Genomic DNA, 20,809 nt, shown 5'->3' on the forward strand with positions numbered 1-20,809 from the left:
TGCTCTATTAGGCAATTTAGTATATCCCAGATCTTGCTCTAGACTTCAAGATTTTTGAAGTTCAAAGCAGATGTGTGAGAAAGAAAAAAACATCTGGTGAAGAGAACTTGCTTCATTGCGTGATGTTGTTTTCCTGCACTCTTCAGGGAGCAGGTTGGCAGGATTGAGAATGAATTAATGATGAGGGAATGAGCCACGTATCTGAGGAACTCAGTTTTGCCCTTTACTGCTTCTTCCCTCCCCTCATGTCGGGCAAAGCCTTCAGAGTCTAGGACCCTTGATCCCACAGTTGTGTCTCACCTCCCCAGGCTTACTTAGCTCAGAGATGTAAATGGATGGGTGGCCTGGGATCCAGGGGATTTGGTGTTGAGCAAGGCAGTTTGATTACTGGTGACCTTTGAAATTTTTGTGAAGTGCATCAACACTTCAAAAATGCCTTAAAAAAAAACCTTGGAGTTTTGAAAGTATGTACTTGAAGATGACAAAGCTTTGTGTATGTCTTAGTATTTTTCTTTTTGTAACATTTTTTTCCTTTTTTTTTTACATTTTTTTATTGAGTGATAGTCATTTTACAATGTTGTGTCAAATTCTAGTGTAGAGCACAATTTTTCAGTTATACACGAACACGAACATATATATATTCATTGTCACATTTTTTTTCCGCTATGAGCTACCACAAGATCTTGTATATATTTCCCTGGGCTATACAGTATAATCTTGTTTATCTATTCTGCATTTTAAAATCCCAGTCTGTCCCTTCCCACCCCACCGCCCCCTTGGCAACCACAAGATTGTATTCTATGTCTGTGAGTCTGTTTCTGTTTTGTATTTATGTTTTGTTTTGTTTTGTTTTAGATTCCTCATATGGGCGATCTCATATGGTATTTTTCTTTCTCTTTCTGGCTTACTTCACTTAGAATGACATTCTCCAGGAACATCCATGTTGCTGCAAATGGTGTTATGTTGTCAGTTTTTGTGACTGAATAGTATTCTATCACACAAATACACCACTTCTTCTCTATTCAGTCATCTGTCGACGGACATCCAGGCCGCCTCCATGTCTTGGCTATTGTAAATAGTGCTGCTATGAACACTGGGGTGCAGATGTCATTTTGAAGTAGGGTTCCTTCTGGATATATGCCCAGGAGCGGGATTCCTGGGTCATATGGTAAGTCTATTCCTAGTCTTTTGCGGAATCTCCATACTGTTTTCCACAGTGGCTTTCCTTGCTTCCCTCTCCCACTCCTAATAATTTAGATGTCTTCTTTTACAATGTTGTGTTTATTCTTTTTGTAATTCATGGCAGTTATCTCCTTTCAAGTTACAAGTTTCTCATTTTTGTAGCATCCTGCTTCTTTTCTATTTAGAGTAGACCTGTCAACATTTCTTTTAGCATGGGTTTAGTGTTACTAAACTCTTTTAGTTTTTGCTTGTCTGTGAAGTTCTTTATCTTTCCTTCTATTCTAAAGGATAGCCTTGTTGGATAGAGTATCCTAGGCTGCATCTTTTTTTCATTCAGGACTTTGAATATATCTTGCCACTCCCTTCTGGCCTGTAGTGTCTGTGTAGAGAAATCAGCTGAGAGCCTTGTGGGGGTTCCCTTGTAACTCATTCTTTGTTTTTCTCTTGCTGCCTTTAGGATCCTTTCTTTACCCTTGACTCTGGCCATCTTGATTATGATATGTCTTGGTGTGGGTCTGTTTGGGTCCTTCCTGTTTGGGACCCTCTGAGCCTCCTGTACTTGGATATCTGATTCCTTCTTTAGGTTTGGGATGTTTTCAGTCATGATTTCTTCAAATACCTTTTCAATCCCCTTTGTTCTTTCTTCCCCTTCTGGAACCCCTATTATGCATAGATTGGCACACTTTATATTATCCCATAGTCCCTTATATTGTTTTCATTGTTTTTTATTTGTTTTTCTTTCAGCTGTTCTGATTGGGTGCTTTCTGTTGTCCTTTCTAGTTCACTTATTCATTCCTCTGCATTATCTGGCCTGCTTTGTACAGCCTTTAGGTCAGCTCTCATCTCAGCAAATGAGTTTACTAATTCTACTTGTTTCTTCTTTATAGCTTCTATTTCATTTTTGACATATTTCATATCTCTAAACATTATTTCTTTTAGTTCCTTCAGTACTTTGATCAGTCCTTTTTTGAAATCTTGATCTAGTAGGCCATCAGTGCCTATTTCCTTGATCGTGCTTTCAGGGGATTTCTCTTGATCTTTTAATTGGGAGTGGTTCCTCTGCTTCTTCATATTGCTCATATCTCTCTGGCACTGTGGCTTAAGGAGTGTCAGTTATCTAGTTCTCCTGGAGACCGTGTGCTCTTAATGATTTTATCAAGAGGTCTTTGTGTCTTCGCCCTGTTTCGCGTACTCAGCTTGCTGTTTCCAGAGGCCCTCTGTTGGCACCCTTATCTGTGCTGCTCCCAGTGGTTGTCAGCTAGTAGATCACACCCCCTCCTAACACTGGGTCAGGAGCTGAGCTCTTACCCGGTGAGTGGGCGGGTCACACCCCCTTTCGATGCCGCAGTCAGATGCTGCATTCTGGGGGGAGGCAGGTGGGCAGATCGTGCCCTCTCCCAGCACCATGGTCAGGTGCTGCATTCCTGCCAGGAGACGGGGTGGCCACCCACCCTCTCCCAGCATCGGTAGCTCCTCTGCTCTGTGCAGCTGCCCACTCCGCCTCCGGTCGGTGCTCCGAAGGTGGTCTCGGGGAAGACCGCAGAACGACCCTGCCCCTGCTCTGTGCCAAATCTCAGCTCCTCGTTTGTCTTGGTGGTGCAAATTCGCTGAGGTGCCAAGGCAGAAAGATCCTGTCTGCCTCAGGCTGTAAACAAGTCTCAGTCCTGCCCAGGAGGTTTCGGAGCCCCCGGTGCGGATTCAGGTCTCAGCCCTGTCCCCGCCCAGGCGCTGCGCACAGGAGGAGATGGCAACTGTGGCCGCGCCCCACCTCTCTTCTTGCAAGAAGTGCCAGTAATGGTGGCGCAGGTCTGAGGAGACAAAGGCTAAGGTGCCCTTCCGCCCAGGGCACACCAGCCATGTTGCTTTGCTTGTTTTGCAATTTATGGGGGACTGAGGTTGTTTGCGCTGTATCCCCTCCCAGCCACAGTGCACAGCACCCTGCAGTCCCCCAGGGCTGCCTCAGTGCAGCTGCCCCAGTCCTCTGCCCAGTTCGGGCCGCCTGCCCCGGCCCCAGCTGCCAGCTCGCGTCTCAGGCTGGGTGTCGCGTGGACCCTTTGTGCCCGTTTAACTCAGTTCTGTCGGTCAAGGGGTGCTCAGGGCATATCTGAGCCTCAGAGGCCCCCCATCCGTCCCGCTGGCCTCTCCGTTGGAGAGGGGAGACCCAGCGAATGAGCGCCAGTCCTCCTTTGCTGCTCCCCCACTGTGGGATCAGTCCCGCACTGTTTTGCTTTTTCTTCTTTCTTTTTTCCTTTTCTCCTACCAGATTTTTGGCGTCTTTGTCTTTTGAAGAGGGCAGTGTTCTGCTGGAGTTCGGCAGGTACTGTGGTTGGCTGAGTAGGTCCGTAGATATGAGTTTTGGTGTTTGTGGGAGAGGGTGAGCTATAAGCGTCCTTCTACTCTGGCATCTTGCTTCCCACCGTAACTTTTAATTTAGATAAAATTTCAAACTTACAGAGAAATTGCAAAAGTATTACAGGGGATAACCATGATTTCTTTATCCAGATTCACTCATTGTTTTCATTTTCCCCCATTGGTTTTTCCATCTTCACTTCCTCCTTCCCTCTTCCCTTTACACACACACACACACACACACACACAGAGAAATGTGTACCTTTTTTCTGAACTACTTGAGAGGGAGGTGGAGATATCAGGTATCTTTATTCCTTATCCTTCAGTGTATTTTTCTTGAAAACAAGATCATTCTCCTAAATAATCATAGTATAGTTATAAAAATCATAAAATGTAATATTGATACAACACTATTATCTAATCCATAGTCTGATTTCAAACTCCATCTGTTGTCTCACTAATGTCCTTTATAACCTGTGCCCCCACCCCTACCAGTCCAGGCTCCGTTCCAGGAGGACACATTGTGTTTAGTTGTCATGAGTCCTTTGCCTCCTTGAAATGGGAACAATTTCTCAACTTTCTTTGTATTTTGTTACTTTGACATGTTTTAAAGAGTTCAAACCAGTGATTTAGTAGTGTTCCTGTATCAGATTTGTATGGTGCTTCCTCATGCAATTCTGACTCTGCATTTTTGGCAAGCACACCACAGAAGTGGTGGTGCATGTCAGGGTGTCTATCAGGAGGCACACTGTGCTGATTTGCATCACTTGGCTAAAGTAGAGTCCATTGGTCTCTCCACAGTGAACTTACACTTTGCCCCTTTGTATTTCATAAGAATTTTGTGGTGAGGTGACGTTGAGACTATGTAAATAGCCTGTCTTCTCCCAGTTTTCACCTACTAGTTTTAGGAAGCAGGGTGGTGTTCTAACTGTTACTTCTCTATTTGTAGAGAATGCTAGCTAGCATTTTGCTGCAGAAAGTGCTTTCTCTTCTCCTCTGTTATATTTATTCCTTTACTTGTTTGTGTTAGCATGGGCTAACTAGTTTTAATTTTGTTCTGTGGTAATAATTCTTTGCTATTATTATTTACTTTGATACTGAGATTGACACAGATATGGCCAGTGGGAGTCCCTTCAGGCTGACCCATGGGTCCTTTTGATAAGTTGTCATCATTCTTTGAGCACTTCCTTACTTTCTGGCACAAAAAGATGTTCCAGATTCACTTAAAATTTTCCAACCCTGGAATCAGCATTTCTCTGGGAACTCCTGGTTCCTTTTCATGGCAAATGGTATTTAAAAACCTCAACCTGGGGGGTGTGTGTGTGTTTTAAAGGAAACTACCTAACTACGTTATGGAATATTACATTTACTAAATCACCATGTACTGTATGTATGAGTGTGCATGCCTGCATGTGTGTGTGTTTAATGTTACGAGTTTCAAACAGAAGAGCATTTATTCTACATGTAATAATCATACATTTTGACAAGAAAGAAATACATTTTTCATTTCACAGTAAATGGCATTACCCAGTTTGGAGTACTAAATCATCTTGACATTTATGAAGGAGCGAATGGAAAGCAGGGAGCTGAGCATGTTAAGTATAAAGCTATCCTTAACGGTTCTATTAAAAAGCAGAGATTTATTTTCCATCTGTGATCTGAATGTGCCTCTGTGTGTTTTCTTCCATGGTAGTGGAATTTCTGTGGAGCCACACGACGGAGAGCATGTGTGTTGGATACATGTCCGCCCAGGATGGGAAGGCCAAGGTAAGCGGGAAAATGGGGGCATAACCTGAAAACCTTGCAGCCACTGCATGAGCCTCTAACTGGACAAGTGGGTCTGACAGAATTTTTTTCAGCCTATCTTCGGCAGTAGCTCCAGGGTCTTTATAAGAATCTGATAAAAAAGAGTTAACAATCCCAAAGAAAGATAGCTGGTCTTTTTTCGCTTTTAATGATGGAGCTGGGGAGGTTAGGAAAACCCTTTTTTTCCCCCATCTTGTTCTTCTTCATCCACTGTGAGTAACTGGAAAAGAAGAAACTGGGGATTGGGAAGAGAATGTAGGTGTGATGCTGATGGGCTGCGGGGTTGGGTGACTTTGCAAGGAGCATCCAGACAGCTAAAGGGAGCCGAGGCCAAGTTAGCCCAGTGGCTGGACCACATCCTGCCTGTGTGAGGGCAGAGGTGCCCATGTGCTTGCAGACACAACATGGCTCGTGCTCCCGAGTGTTTTGCACAAATGTGAGAGGTCTGTGTCCTGTGTGCCACACATCCCTCGGCGAGTCACCACGATCACACACACATCCGCGCAGCACCTCTTGAGTTGCTTGGCTTCCCTGCACTTATGATGGGTAAGCCTGGGAGGAAGAGACATAATCTGTGGATTTATTTTATGCTGGCCTCGTGTTCTTCTTGTTCATAAAATGTTTTAGAAACAGCTGTGGCATGTGATGTTTACTTGGCCTTAAAGTACCTCAATTACAAAGCTGTGAAGTGGGGCAGCCTCTTGTAAAGGGCATGATTGATTTTACACACTTGGAAATACAAGTCAGGGAACTTCTGAGGTACACTGTCTGATACAGACTGAATCGTTAACAAGTTAAGGCTCCATGGAAGAAGGAATCGTTTCTTGCCTATTTGTTGTGTAACACCCACCCAGACCAGCCTCCAGACACTGTCCAGCAAGTCAGTCGTGTCTCAGGGCTTTGTGAGTACAGCGTACAGGAGCTCACATTCGTGAAAATATTACTGAGGTCTCCCACCTTTGTCTCATCCTCCCCTAATACAGCATTTGTATTGTATCGGTAGACTTATTTCATAGGAGGATGCATAAACATTGCTTTGATATATAGTATTTAGAGAAGAGAATGATAATCGCTCATTTTAAAAGGTGATTTATGGGTTTAGAGCAACACTAAGAGAATTTTCTGTGTTCTGTGGCTCGTACGCCTGAGGAACAGAATTTTAAATTTTACTTAGTTTACACTTAAATGGCCACCTGTGGCTAGTGGCTTCCATACTGGACAGCACAGGTTTAAAGAATAAGTGGAAACGTGCTTATTTAAATAAACATGTTCAAAACATTCTTTTCTTCCCAATGGCAAAATGGTTCCCAAATATAAAATGAGCCTGATAAGAATCCTCACACAAGAATGGCTTGCGGCCACTTGGGTTTCTCTCACCCTCTCCATGCTGGATCTGAGCTAAAATTGCTTTTTAACAGAAGAACGTGGATGAGGCAGACTTCAGTGCTGAAGCCAGCCTGAAGCCTGTCTGGTGGGTACGGTCATGCTGTTAAGTCCTTTGTGTGGAGATGTTGCTCTTTTCCCTGCTGGTGGCCTATGGAAGACACCCTGCTATTTAACATGAAACATGGGAAGTAAAGAGAGTGGACAGTCTTGCACTGAGTCCACAGATCCTTGGCTTCTAGTTGCATCACTTGACATCTGGTGGATGTGGTTTTCTTACTGCTGGTAAATTCTCCAGCTGGTAGTACTGACCGGACCAACAGATACAGCTGCTCCTCTTGCCTCACTTGTAAATTATGTTTTTGACCTTCCTTGCAGAGAGTTAATCCCTCTCTCTTTCTTCCTCCTTTGAGTCTGTGGCTACAAATGCTTCCCCACCCCCAAAACCAAACAAACCGAAATAAAACCCCAAACCCAAACCACTACAGCTTTGGCTGCTGAATTCTGTTGATTAAAAAAAAAAAAGTGCCATCTCTTCTGTCATAAAGCCTGGAATTTTCTTGTATGGCAAATACGACAAAGTTATAAACGAGAAACTGAGCTCAGAAGACGAGGGAGCTACAGCAAAGTTTATATTATTCTTAAGAGCAGGAGCCTTTGGCCCACTCTCCTGGTCCCCTGATTTCTATGAAAGAATTATTGAATTAGTAGCCCACCCATTCTGCGTGATGACTGGCTTGTGAAACATGCCCTCACGTGCTGTTGCAAACCACAGTAGCAGAATGAGAGAATGGAGGATCTTTAAAAACTAAAAACAACATTTTTTTTTTTAATTTAAAAACTATTTCCTAAATTTTTAAAAAAGTTTGCCCTGCTTTCCCAAAATTTCTTGCTTTCTCCTTGTTACCAAACTCAGAAACTAAAGCTACCTGACTATTTGAACATTTTATGTCAACTATGTTTAATCCAAGTTAGGACCTTGAATTAAAGTTCATCTCAAATCATACTTATTAGACTGGATAATAACTAATATCGTTATAACCAGAATCTGTATATAATTTGAATAAATGGAGATGAGTTCTTTTATAAGTTTCTTTCTTTCTTTCTTTTTTAATAGAATGTTCTTGCGGTTATATAACCCAATTTAATTTCTAAACCACTTCTGTAGCATAAGTTAAAGAAATGTATTTTTATTAAGCCAAAATGAGGGCATTGATACCAGTTGGATGTAAAAATCAGACTGCATATATCCTACCCAAGATAGCAGACAGTTAATGAATGGTTTTTAATAAACACCCAGTGTGCAAGGACTACGGTAATAAAAACAGATGTTAAAATTGGCATGGTACTCACTCAAGTATCATAAGTGAAACCTAGGTCTCTTTTACTATGTAGAGGTCATTTTTTATAACATAGTGAAAATTCTGTTATAAAAATTCATCCTTGAGGAGGACCAGGCTACTTTATGATCTTAAGGTGTTGCCCTACAGATTTCTTATTAGTTGCAGGGAAGAATAATAAGTATAGAATGGAGAAACCAGGCAACAACGGAACTGTGTGATCAAAATTAATATCACCAGTAAGGGACAGATGGACATCATGTGCCTCCAGATATGATAACCTGAGAAAGACACAACATCACTTTTGCAGTATCTCATCTGGAAAGTGCATAACCTGAATCTAATCACAAGGAAACAGACAAATCTAAAATGAAGAACATTCTAGGAAAAAAGAAAAAAGGAACTGTAGTGTTCAAAAATGTCAATGTCATAAAAAACAGAGGCTGAGGAAATGTTCCAGATTAAATAATATTAAAGAGGCATGACAACTGGTTTATGCAATAACTGATACTAGGCTGGATCTGAGTGGAAGCAGGGGAAATGGATTATTAGGTCAATGTGCAAAATTGAAATATAGATAGTAGAAAATGTTATATCATTTAAAAATGTGTTTGTTTTAACTATACTGTAGTACGTAGGGAAATAGTCTTACTCTTAGGAAATACAAACAGAAGTACTTAAGGGTTAAGGGTCATAATATATCCAATATCTTCCCAGTGATTCAGAAAATAACATTATGTGGATGGAGGGGCGGACAGATGGATAGACAGACAGTGAATTACAAGCAGATGGAGCAGAATGTTAGCAATGGGTGAATCTGGGTAAACCATGTGTGGTGTTCCCCAAACGGTTCTTTTGTAATTTTTTGAAATTATTTTCAAACAAAAAGCTTTTAAAACTATCACCCTTGGATATTATGGCACATTTGATTAAATTCTTTTGTGTCTTGCAGTTGAAATGAACAAGTATCGGAATGGGCATAGTGCCAGGAAGTAGAAGCCTGGGTTCCCCCGCTGCTCCTTGTGTACTGTGAGGCTTGGTGTGATCACTCTGCCTCTCTGGATCTCACAGGCTTCATGTGTAAAATGAGAGTAAGAAAACCATACTCTACCTGAAGTCCTTCCTGGGGTTGGATATGATAGGCACAAGGAAGCAAAATCTCATCTGTTGGAATACAGATGAGTGGACCCCGGTTAAGCTGTTCATATATGATGGATATTGTGTATATTATGGCCCTTCATCTCCAGATACTTGCTTGCAATCTGTAAAATTCTAAATTCTACATTCCAGGTGAATAAGCATATATGTTGCTATTTAGTTTTCAGTAGGACTTTTGCAACCCCAAATGTGATCTCTACCATGTTTTATTTTTATGAAGATAGTTTCTAGGGCTTTTAAAAATTTCAACAAATATCTGTGTAGAAGTGATAACAGAGGTGAGATTTCTGAGAGCTCTTTGCTAGGCTTAAGTTGCCTCTCAAGGAAAGCCTTAGGAGAAAGACTTAAATATAAAATATGAGCTACACAAGAGGGAGTTATCAAAAGGAGTAAGAAAAAGACTTCCACTTCCAATTAGGATGAAGAAAGTCACAAGGACCTGTTGTTCTTACTCCCAATAATGAGAATAAGCTGGATAAACTATAGAGTCATAGATTTAAAAAATTATTTGAAAAGGTGACTATGCTAGAAAACTTAAATGAACTAAATTTCGGGAAGAAATAAGCCTTTCCTAAGAGAAAAAAGCTCTGACTGCTTCATTCCTGGCAGAGCAGCAGGAGGAAGAGTAGAATTGACCCAGAGGAGTATAAAGAGAAACCAGCCGAACTTTTGATACTAATTATGGCCACATGTGAGCTGGCATGACAGATTAAAATCCTGAGAGTCCCCAGTCACAGGTGAGCCTTGCACCCGCCACTAGTTTTCCCTATGAAGCCTTCACTAAGTGAGCATACCAGAGGCTTGGAGCAGGACAAAGAACCGAGAGTGACCGGCCCATCAAGATATGTAGAATTTTCACCAAGTGCATGGCAATGGCCAAAGAAAGACTGGAGGCAGAGCAAGATTCCTGAAAAGACATACACCATGGTATGGAAAGCCAGGGGAGGTTATCAAGAGCAAAGAGAACACATAAACAACCAAGAAAATTAGTACTTGGGCTATAAACAGAGAGGAATCTCCTATGGTTAGAATGCTGGCAACTGGATAATAAGACATGCAGAAATCTCCAGAGTCTTACCAGGGCTCATATCCCAGACTTTGCTTAAGGGGAACTACTATTTCAGACCTCAAAATTCTAGCCAGTAATGAACTAAATCTAAAACTACCACAAAGCCCAGAGAGCTCAACTAGAGATAGAATGACTAACAGCCCAAACCTAGAGGAAGGGGTATGCCATTTTTAGGGTAAGTATTATATATTTTAAATATTATTTACTGTTCTTTTTCATGCATTTTCTGTCATACAATAAAAATTATGAGTCCTGTGAAGAATCAGGAAAATGTGATTTGTAAGAGAATTTTAAGAGAAAAATTAGTCAATAGAAGTTTGCCTATAGGTGACCCAGATTTTGGAATTAGCATAATGAAATAATTATGATAACTATAAAAAGAAGCAACAAATGGGAATGGTATAACGGAAAAATACAATATCAGAAGTAAAGAATTCATCTGATGAGCTTAGCAGGAAATGGAGTGGAAGATGATTAATGAATTTGCCAGCGAGTCAATAGAAATTATCCAAACTTAAACACAAAGAGGAAAATGAAATTAAAATACTAAAGAGAATGGCTGTGACCTGTGGAACATGACAGCATTCGGAAGTAATGCATACGCATTTGGAAATATATAGCTGTAAGGGTCTTACATTGTTCATGAGATAGTATGTTAATATTTGAATGTACTTTGTGTTAAGTTAAGGATGGCTCTTTCATCTATAGAGTAACAAATTTAAATATAACAAAAAAAAAATCAGTACAAGACATAAAAGGAAGTACTACAAAACACTCAACCCCCAAAAAAGGCAGGAAAAGAGGGACAGAAAAGCAAAGATATAAGAGACAAATAGAAAACAAATACCAAAAGACTTAAACTCAACCATATTGATAATTACATTAAATGTGAATAAACTAAACTCTCCACTTAAAGGGAAGAGATTTTCAGGCTGGAAGAAACCCCTTGAAGACCCAGCTTTATGGTGTTTATAAGCGGTTCACATTGAATATGAAAAAAGGACTCAAACAAAATTGATAGTAAAAGTGTGGGAAAATATTTATTATGCAGACATTAAACATAAGAAAGCTAATGTGGCTATATTAATGTCAGACATAAGAAACATTGTGAGGTAAAGCAGGACATTCCATAATGATAATATGGTCAATTCATCAAGAAGTCATAAAAATGCCAAATGTACATGTACCTAGTAACATAAGAGAAGGAAAATTGAGAGAACTCTTGGGAGTAACAGATAAATCTACAATCATGTTGGAAATCTTAAATCCCTCTCTCAGTGATAAGAAAGTAAAAATTAGTAAGTATACAAACAACACTATTATCACTTGACCAAGTGATATTTCTAGATCAGTATACTCAGCACGTTATTTTTTTCAAGATCACAAGGAGTACTCACCAATAAAAATTGGAAATTATTTCAGATTGAATGATAATGAAAACAATTTGTCAGAATTTACAGGATGCAATGAAAGCATTAAAAGGAAAAGTATATCCTTAAATGTTTCTAGTAGAAAAGAAGGCTTAAAATAAATTAGTTAAATTTCCATTTTAAGAAGCTTTAATATAATAAATTCAAAATAATCAAGATAAAAGGAAAAACAATGACTTAAAAAGCAAAAAATAGAGAAAAATCAACAAAATCAGAAGTTAGTTCTTTGAAAAATTAATAAAATGGATATAACCTTAGAAAGAATGATCAGAAAAGAAATAAAAAATACAAATAACCAATATCAAGATGAAAAGGGAGCATCAATGCAGAATCACAGATCCTACAGACACTAAATGGACAATAAAGTAATACTATGAACAACTTTCTTACAAAAAAAAATTCTGCAACATGGGTGAAATTCCATAAATTCCTTTTAAAAAAATCCACCTGAGAAAATCTAAGGCAGAAAGTTAGAATACCCATATATGTATTGAAGAATTTGAATTTATAATAAAAAAAAACTTCTGACAAACAATGTTTCATGCCCAGATGGCTTCACTGATATGTTATATCAGGCATTTAAGGAAGAAATAATACAGTATTAAACCAGTTGGTTTTTTTTTTTCCAGAAAAACAAGGTAGAGAGAATGCTTTCCAACTCATTTTGTGAGGCAAGGGTAACTTTAATAACAAAATTTGACAAAGATGTTACAAGGGAAACTGTAGGCCAATATCCCTCATAAACACAGGTGTAGAAACTCTTAATAAGCTAATTATTAATTTAGGAGTAAAAATCTAGCAATATTACAAACACACATAATGATACATACAGACACCATACATACACATCAAGTAAAGTACAGTTCCATTAACATTTAAAAATCAATGTTAACAAATGATTCTAAGACATGTGGATATACATATGCAAAAGAATGAAGTTGGACCATTACCTCACACTATGTATAAGTTAACTCAGGGGGGATGGGTAATAGCTCAGTGGTAAAGTGTGTGCTTAGCGTGCACAAGTCCTGGCTTCAATCCCTAGCATTTCCATTAAAAAAAAAAAAAAAAAAAAAGAAGCCAAAAAGCAAAACTCAGAATGGATTAGAGATCAAAATGTAAGAGCTGAAACTATAGACTTCTTAGAGGAAATCTTAGGATAAATCTTCACAGTGTTAGATTAAGCAATGCTTTCTTAGCACAAGTGATAAAAGAAAAAAATAGTAGATACATAGATCATCAAAATTAATAAATTTTGTGCTTCCAAGGACATCATCAAGAAAGTGAAAAGAAAACTCACAAATAAGAAAAAAATTTTGCAAATAATTTATTTGGTAAGGGATTTATATCAAAATATATAAAGAACTTTTACAAAATGATGATGAAAAGACAAAAATATGGGCAAGGGATTTGAACAGGCATTTCTGCAAAGAAGATACACAAATAGCAATTAGTACATGAGAAGATGTTCAACATCAGTAGTCATTAGGGAAATGCAAATCAAAACCACAATTAGATACCACTTTACATCTACCATAATGACTATAATCAAAAAGATGAGCAATACTAAGTGTTGGCAGTATATGTGACCTCATATAATGTTGGTGGGGGTGTAAAATGGTGCAGTCACTTTGGAAAACAGTTTGGGAGTTCCGTAAAAAATTAAACCTAGGGTTGTATGACTCAGCAATTCCATTCCTAGGTATATACCCAAGAGAATTGAAGAGCTATATCCACACAAAAACTTGTGCACAGACGTTTATAGCAGCATTATTCAGTAGTAGCTAAAAAGTGGAAACAACCCAAATACCCATCAACTGATGATAAACAAAATATGGTATATTCATACAATGAAATATAGTTGAACCATAAAAAACAAGAGCTGATACATACTACAGGCTGGATGAACCTTGTCAACGTGATGCTAAGTGAAAGAAGCTGGACACAAAGGCCACATATTGTATAATTTCCTTTACGTGAAATGTCCAAAATAGGCATATTTATAGAGACAGAATGTAGACTAGTGACTGTCAGGGGCTGGCAGGAGGGGAGTGTGGGGTCTAAGTGCTCATGGGCAAAGAGTTTTTTTTTGAGGTGATGAAAATGTTATGAAATTGGAGTTACACAACTTTGTAAATATATTAAAAGTACTAAGTTGAACAGTTATTTAAAGAGTGAATTTTGTGTATGTGAATTATATCTCAATAAATCTGTTAAAAATATCAACCAATGTAATTTACTTTAATACCAAAATAAAGGAGAAAAATCATATGATACCTTGATATCATATGCTTATCTCAACTTCCACTCCTGATAAAAAAAAAACTTGAAATACCAGAATCTGATAAATACCTCAATCTGAAAAAGTGCATCTACCAAAAACTAGTTAAAACCATACTGATTGGTGAAACACTGAACTAACACTGAGAACAGACAAAGAAGAGGTTCACTCTCATCAGTTCTATTCACTGTTTTACTGTAATTCCCAAACAGGACAATAAAGCAAGTAAAAGAAATAAAAGACAAAAATTGGAAAAGAAGAAGTAAAAACTGTAGTTATCTTTAGATGACATGGAATGGATCTTAACAAATAACATGCAAGACTTATCCTCTGAAAACTACAAAACGTTGCTGAAAGAAACGAAAGAAAAGCTAAATAAATGAAGAACTCAGTGTTCGTGAGTTAGAAGACGCAATAATGTTAATATAGCCAAATCTACCCTTAGATTCAAAGCAATTCCAATCAAACTTCCAGCAGGTATTCTTTATTAAAAAATGATAAGCTGATTTCAAATCTTAACCTGGAAATGCAAAGGACCTAGAATTACAAAAATCAACTTTAAAAAAGAAGATTATAGTTAGAAGACTTACCTGATTTTGAGACTCACCAAATTAGCTTCTATTCAAGGCAGCATTCCCTGGCATAAGAGACAACCCTAAATCCTTTTTCAGAAGCTTTGAGATCAGCAAGAGTCCCATCTCCCTTTTCTGCAATTCCACAGCATTCTATAGGAGGTAAATCACCAGATTTGCTAATGTAGCAGGGTCCACCAGATGCTATAGAATTTATAAAAACATCACCTCAGAAATACAGATGGAAACTTGTGTCTCAAGGAGAAATTGAATGTATCCAACATAGAGATCCAGATTTATTGGCAGGAACGCTGCTGTTTGTCATTAGATTAAAAAAGAATTGTCTTTACAATAAGGATTTCCAAAATGACAAATGTTAAAGTGTACATTCAAAAACTTTATTATTATTATTAATTATTATTATTATTATTATTTTATTGAAGTATAGTTGAATTAGGCACTCAGCAACTTTAATAAAGTAGTCTAAAAAAATGAAAGACGATTTAAACAGACACATTATCTTCTAATTTGTGTCTGTTGGTCTGCTTCTTCACAAGCTTATCTAATTGTTATGTACTTTATACTTACTAAACGTATACACTTTTAAATATTAACCTATCAATTTACTCTTTTTAAATTAAATTTTATTTTTTATTGAAGTACAGTCAATTATTCGTCAATCTCTAGTGTACAGCACAATATCCCCATCTTGCATATACATACATATATTTGTTTTCATATTTTTTTCCATTAAAGGTTATTACAAGATATTGAGCATAGCTTCCTGTGCTATACAAAAGAAACTTTTTTAAAATGTATTTTTATATATAACGGCTAACGTGTGTAAATCTCAAACTCCCAAATTTATCCCCTCCCACCCCATTTCCCTAGTAACCATAAGATTGTTTACTAAGCCCGAGAGTCTGTTTCTGTTTTGTAGATAAGTTCATAGTGTCTTTTTTTTTTTTTTAAGATTCTACATATGAGTGATATCATATGGTATTTTTCTTTCTCTTTCTGGCTTTCACTTAGAATGATGATCTCTAGGTCCATCTGTACTGCTGCAAATGGCATTATTTTATTCTTGTTTATGGCTGGGTAGTATTAGATTGTATATATACCACAGCTTTCTTATCCAGTCATCTATTGATGGACATTTAGGTTGCTTCCATGTCTTGGCTATTGTATATAGTGCTGCTATGAACACTGAAGTGCATGTATCTTGTCACATTAGAATTCCCTCTGGATATATACCCAAAAGTGGGATTGCTGTATCATATGGTAAGTCTATTTTTAGTTTTTTGAGGAATCTCCATAATGTTTTCCATAATGGTTGCACCAAACTATATTCCCACCAGTGTAGGAGGATTCTCTTTTCTCCACACCTTCTCCAGCATTTATTGTTTGTGGACTTTTGAGTGATGGCCATTCTGACTGGTGTGAGGTGATACCTCATTGTAGTTTTGATTTGCATTTCTCTGATAATTAGTGATATTGAGCATTTTTTCATATGTCTGTTGGCCATTTGTATGTTTTCATTGGAGAAATGCTTGTTTAGATCTTCTGCCCATTTTTGGATTGGATTGTTTGTTTTTTGTTATTAAGTTGTATGAGCTGTTTGTATATTCTGGAAATTAAACCTTTGTCAGTTGCATCATTTGCAAGTATTTTCTCCCATTCCGTGGTTTGTCATTTTGTTTTGCTTATTGTTTCCTTTGCTCTGGAAAAGCTTTTCAGTTTACTTAGGTCCCATTTGTTTATTTTTGTTCTTATTTCCATTGCCTGGGTAGACTATTCTAGGAGAATGTTGCTAAGACTTCTATCAGAAAATGTTTTGCCTATGTTTTCTTCTAGGAGATTTATTGTGTCATGTCTTATATTTAAGTCTTTAAGCCATTTTGAGTTTATTTTTTGTGTATGGAGTGAGGAGTAAGTTCATTGATTTACATACTGCTATCCAGTTTTCCCAGTATCACTTGCTGAAGAGACTGTGCTTATTCCATTGTATATTCTTGCCTCCTTTGTCGAACATTAATTGACCATAGGTCTGTTGATTTATTTTTGGGCTCTGTATTCTGTTCCATTGATCCATATGTCTGTTTTTATGCCAATACCATGCTGTTTTGATTACTGTAGCTCTGTAATATTGTCTTAAGCTTGGGAGGGTTATTCCTCCAGCTTTGTTCTTTCTCTTCAATAATTCTTTGGAAATTCTGGGTCTTCCATGATTCATAAATCTTAGGATCATTTGTTCCAATTCTATAAAAAATGTCCTGGGTAATTTGATAGTGATCTCATTAAATCTGTACATTGTTTTGGGTAGTATGGCCATTTTAATGATATTGATTCTTCCAATCCAAGCACATGGGATATCTTTCCATTTCTTTAAGTTATCTTTAATTCCCTTAATCAATGTTTTGTTGTTCTCCATGAATAGGTGTTTCACCTCCTTGGTCACATTTATTCCTAAGTATTTTATTGTTTGGGGTGCGATTTTAAATGGGATTGTTTCTTTACTTTCTTTTCCTTTGATTCATTATTAGTGTAAAGAAATGCAACTGATTTTTGTATGTTAATCTTGTATCCTGCAACCTTTCCAAATTCTTTTATCAGCTCTAGTAGTTTTTGTGTGGAGTTTTTAGAGTTTTCTGTATATAGTATCATGTCGTCTGCATATAGTGACAATTTTACCTCTTTTCCAGTTTGGATCCCTTTTATTTCTTTTTCTTGCCTGATTGCTGTGGCTAGGACTTCCAAGACTGTGTTGAATAGAAGTGGTGAGAGTGGTCAATCTTGTCCCAGATTTTAATGGAAAGGTTTTCAGCTTTTCACAATTGAGTACTATGCTGGCTGTAGGTTTGTCATATTATTATGCTGAGATATGTTCCATCTATACCCACTTTGGTGGAGTTTTTTTTTTTTACCATAAATGGGTGTTGAATTTTATAAAATGCTTTATCTGCATCTATTAAGATAATCATGTAGTTTTTGTCCTTTCATTTGTGGATGTGGTGTATCACATTAATTGATTTGCATATGTTAAACCGTCATTGTGTTCCTGGGATGAACCCAACTTGACCATGGTGTATGATCTTTTTTATGTGCTGTTGGATTCTGTTTGCTAATATTTTGTTGAGGAGTTTTGCATCTATGTTCATCAGTGATATTGCCCTGTAGTTTTGTTTTTTGGTAGTGTCTTTGTCTGGCTTTGGTATCAGAGTGATGGTGGCTTCATGGAATGAGTTTGGGAGTACTTCCTCCTTTTCAGTCTTTTGGAATAGTTTGAGAAGGACTGGTATGAGTTCTTCTTTGTACATTTGGTAGAATTCCCCAGTGAAGCCGTCTGGTTCTGGACTTTTGTTTGCAGGGAGGTTCAGTTTACTCTTTATTGTCAAGTACTACCAGTGTTGAACTGTTAAAAGCACACAATGTCCAATAACTATCATAGATTTCCCCTAATTTCACTTTTCTTTCAGTCTGTTTAGAGATAATGGAAAGAATTTATTAGACAGAATTGCTGCTTTAGGGAAGTGATTTTTCTGAAATTGCAATAGGATCAGTGCACTAATTACCCCATTATTTGTTCTTAATTCTCTAACAGTTTTGCATTCACAAGGTTTTTGGAGTAGAACTAAGTGAATCCTCTCTAAAGAATAACAATATAACCAAGTTTAAAAATAAGTAATATTGTGGCATTGAGACTGGGAGATAACACAAAAGATTGTTTGTAACCTATGCTCAGAGAAAATATCAGAGAGTATAAAATAGAAAGTCAGTTCAGAGTTCCAAGTAGAGCATAGGAATAAATGTTTGACTAGAAATTGCGTTTTATTATGTTTTGGGGGGTATTAAAAATTCTTGTTCTTCACTTTATTTTACCATTTTGGTTGTGGTCATGTATGCACATTTTGGTGACCGTTATCTTTTTTAAACTTAATGTCTGAATGCCTTAAAATATCAACCTAGATATTTACCCAATTAAAACAATTTTTAAAACTTTAATAAGGTCTTCCTATGCCAAGGGTTTGTATCATTGTGACAATAAAGCTTCAAGAAGCTGAGTAAATTCACTTTTATATCTTAAAAAAAAACTTAAAAACATGCTGAGTGGACAAAGGCAGACACAAAAGAATACTTAATGAATTGTTCCATTTACATGACGTTGGAGAACTGGCCAAAGTGAGATATGGTGAAAGGAATCTGAAAGTGGTTGCTTCAAGAAAGGAGTCCGAGGGAATTTAGGGAGGAGAATAGAAATTTTCTAAATGGAAACTTGTCAAGGTTTCGGTTTCATGGGTGTACAAATGGCCAAAAGTCGTCAAACCCTTTACTTAACATTTATGCATTTTATTGTATCTAAATCATACCTCTGTTTTTTTAAAAAGTCTAAATAAAGGTGTTAGCAAGACCATCTATAAAGAAGCAGTGTGAAATAGTAAGAGAATAGACTTTAGAGTTAGCCAGACTTGGATTTTGAGCCTGGAGCCCCTGGGATAGGTCACAACTCTGACCCTTGGTTTCCTTATCTCTAAAGTGGGAATATTACTGATGCTTTTATAGTATCTTGAGTATTAATTGAATAATACAAATGAAGTGCATACAATAGAGGTGCATAAGTCATGCTGGGCGGTGGTGGGAGGAGGAATGGATGGTAGAAGTTGTAGAGAATCTCTCAGGGCCATCACCTCACAGCTTCAGCCTCATTTACCCTGCAATTGTGCTCCTAAGGATGCCAAGTATGCCACAGGAGTGTTATCTCCTGGATTTTCACCCTCTTTCCCTGGTGGAGATGGTAAGGGGTTATTACATTTCTAACTTGTAAATATAAACCAACTGACAAGTGAATTCAGAGCGCCCAGAAAAAGAAAAAAAAAATTGTTTGAAGCTACAACGGACACACACACACACACACACACACACACACACACACACACACACACACACCCAAGCCTGCGATTCAGGCCAATATGGTGGTAACAGAGCCCCTTCAAAAAGCTTTCTGACTAGAGGTCTACCAACTTGACAGCATCACAAACTTAGGTTTTTAAATGACATCTAAGTTGCCTGCAGCATTTCTATTAAGCTCACCTAACTGAATAATTTTTCTCTTAAAAGTAAGAGGGCAGAATATTGTTTACTAGCTACTATTGAGTAGCCCGTCTGCAAACACTGGCAGTCTTCTCAGATTCCACCGAGCTCTAGGCAGTAGAGCACCTATGGTTGTGCTGACCATGAGTTCCTTAAAAGAGACTTCAGTTCAATGGTAGTGGCCAGTGACATTCAGTCACTGGGTGGATTTAACAGACCATATTTTAGATTTATGAAGAACCACTTAGACACAAGTTGGCTTCGGTCTAAACCAAATTTTAACTGCTTTTGGTAATCTAGTCCCCATATTACCCAACAACTGAAGGAGTCTGATCCCTGGCAGGAATCCAACTGCCCTGGGATGTTGTTAGGTGCCGCCAACAAGCTATGTACTAGGAAAACATCCCAGACAGCTCAATTTGGCAAGTGAACTGATGGAACAGAAGGAAAAGTGGCTAATCAGTGATTTTACTTGTACTTTTTAAGCTTGCCCGGAATTTCAAATATAGAAAATTGCATTTCTTTTCCATGCTCTTAGGATTGTTAGAAGGATCCCATTGGGTCTATTTAGAAAGTCCTTTAGACAAACAGGAGAAGATTGTAGAAGGTTGAGTATATGAGCAACAAACTTTGAGACAGACGTTTCCTCAGCCTCAAGTTTATTTCTAAGAGTAGCTGGTAATTTTATTTTTGCCTAATTAGTCTTATGCCATCAGTTTCTTGCAAATGATTCATTCGACATAGCGCCAGAGCAGTAAATAGAATAAACACAAAGAGGGAATTCACTCTGTTGGCAAGAGCATAAATCTTCTCAGAGGTATAAACCATATTTATCCAAATAAATCTCATTTTAATCATGGTGTAGGGTTAGATCTTTGCAAAGATAAATATGTTTATTACTTGCACTTGTAGACACTCCATGTTAGTTTGGAGGAAGTGAATAAGCCTTTTTTTGTTGTTGTTATAGCAACATGAACACATTAATTTCTCTCCTTGTACATATTTATATAGCCAACAGTCTACATAGCTCACATCAGGTGTGACTTAACATTAGAACAGCACCTTGTTATCTCCTAGTACTTAACATTTTAGGTAAATATGTACCTTCCCAAAGCAGACATGAGCTCTGTTTGCTCACAGACTAACATGTA

The 20,809-nt window shown here is 37.7% G+C and overlaps 1 protein-coding gene across 7 annotated transcripts in view; it reads left to right on the forward strand.

Annotated features, from left to right (window-relative positions):
- LOC105083132 (threonine aspartase 1) overlaps positions 1-20,809 on the forward strand; it is a 261,114-nt gene that overhangs the window by 178,442 nt on the left and 61,863 nt on the right. For 4 of the 7 annotated variants that reach the window (XR_006721050.2, XM_045508688.2, XM_010972882.3 and 1 more), the window contains one exon: positions 5,225-5,298. Coding sequence is in view for 5 of the 7 variants with exons in the window: in XM_045508688.2 (XP_045364644.2) it covers positions 5,225-5,298 (74 nt within the window). In the remaining 2 variants the exon portion in view is untranslated. The other 3 variants (XM_074347892.1, XR_006721051.2, XM_045508687.2) reach the window with 3 other exon arrangements.

This window comes from Camelus bactrianus, chromosome 19, assembly GCF_048773025.1.
Source record: "Camelus bactrianus isolate YW-2024 breed Bactrian camel chromosome 19, ASM4877302v1, whole genome shotgun sequence".
NCBI lineage: Eukaryota > Metazoa > Chordata > Mammalia > Artiodactyla > Camelidae > Camelus > Camelus bactrianus.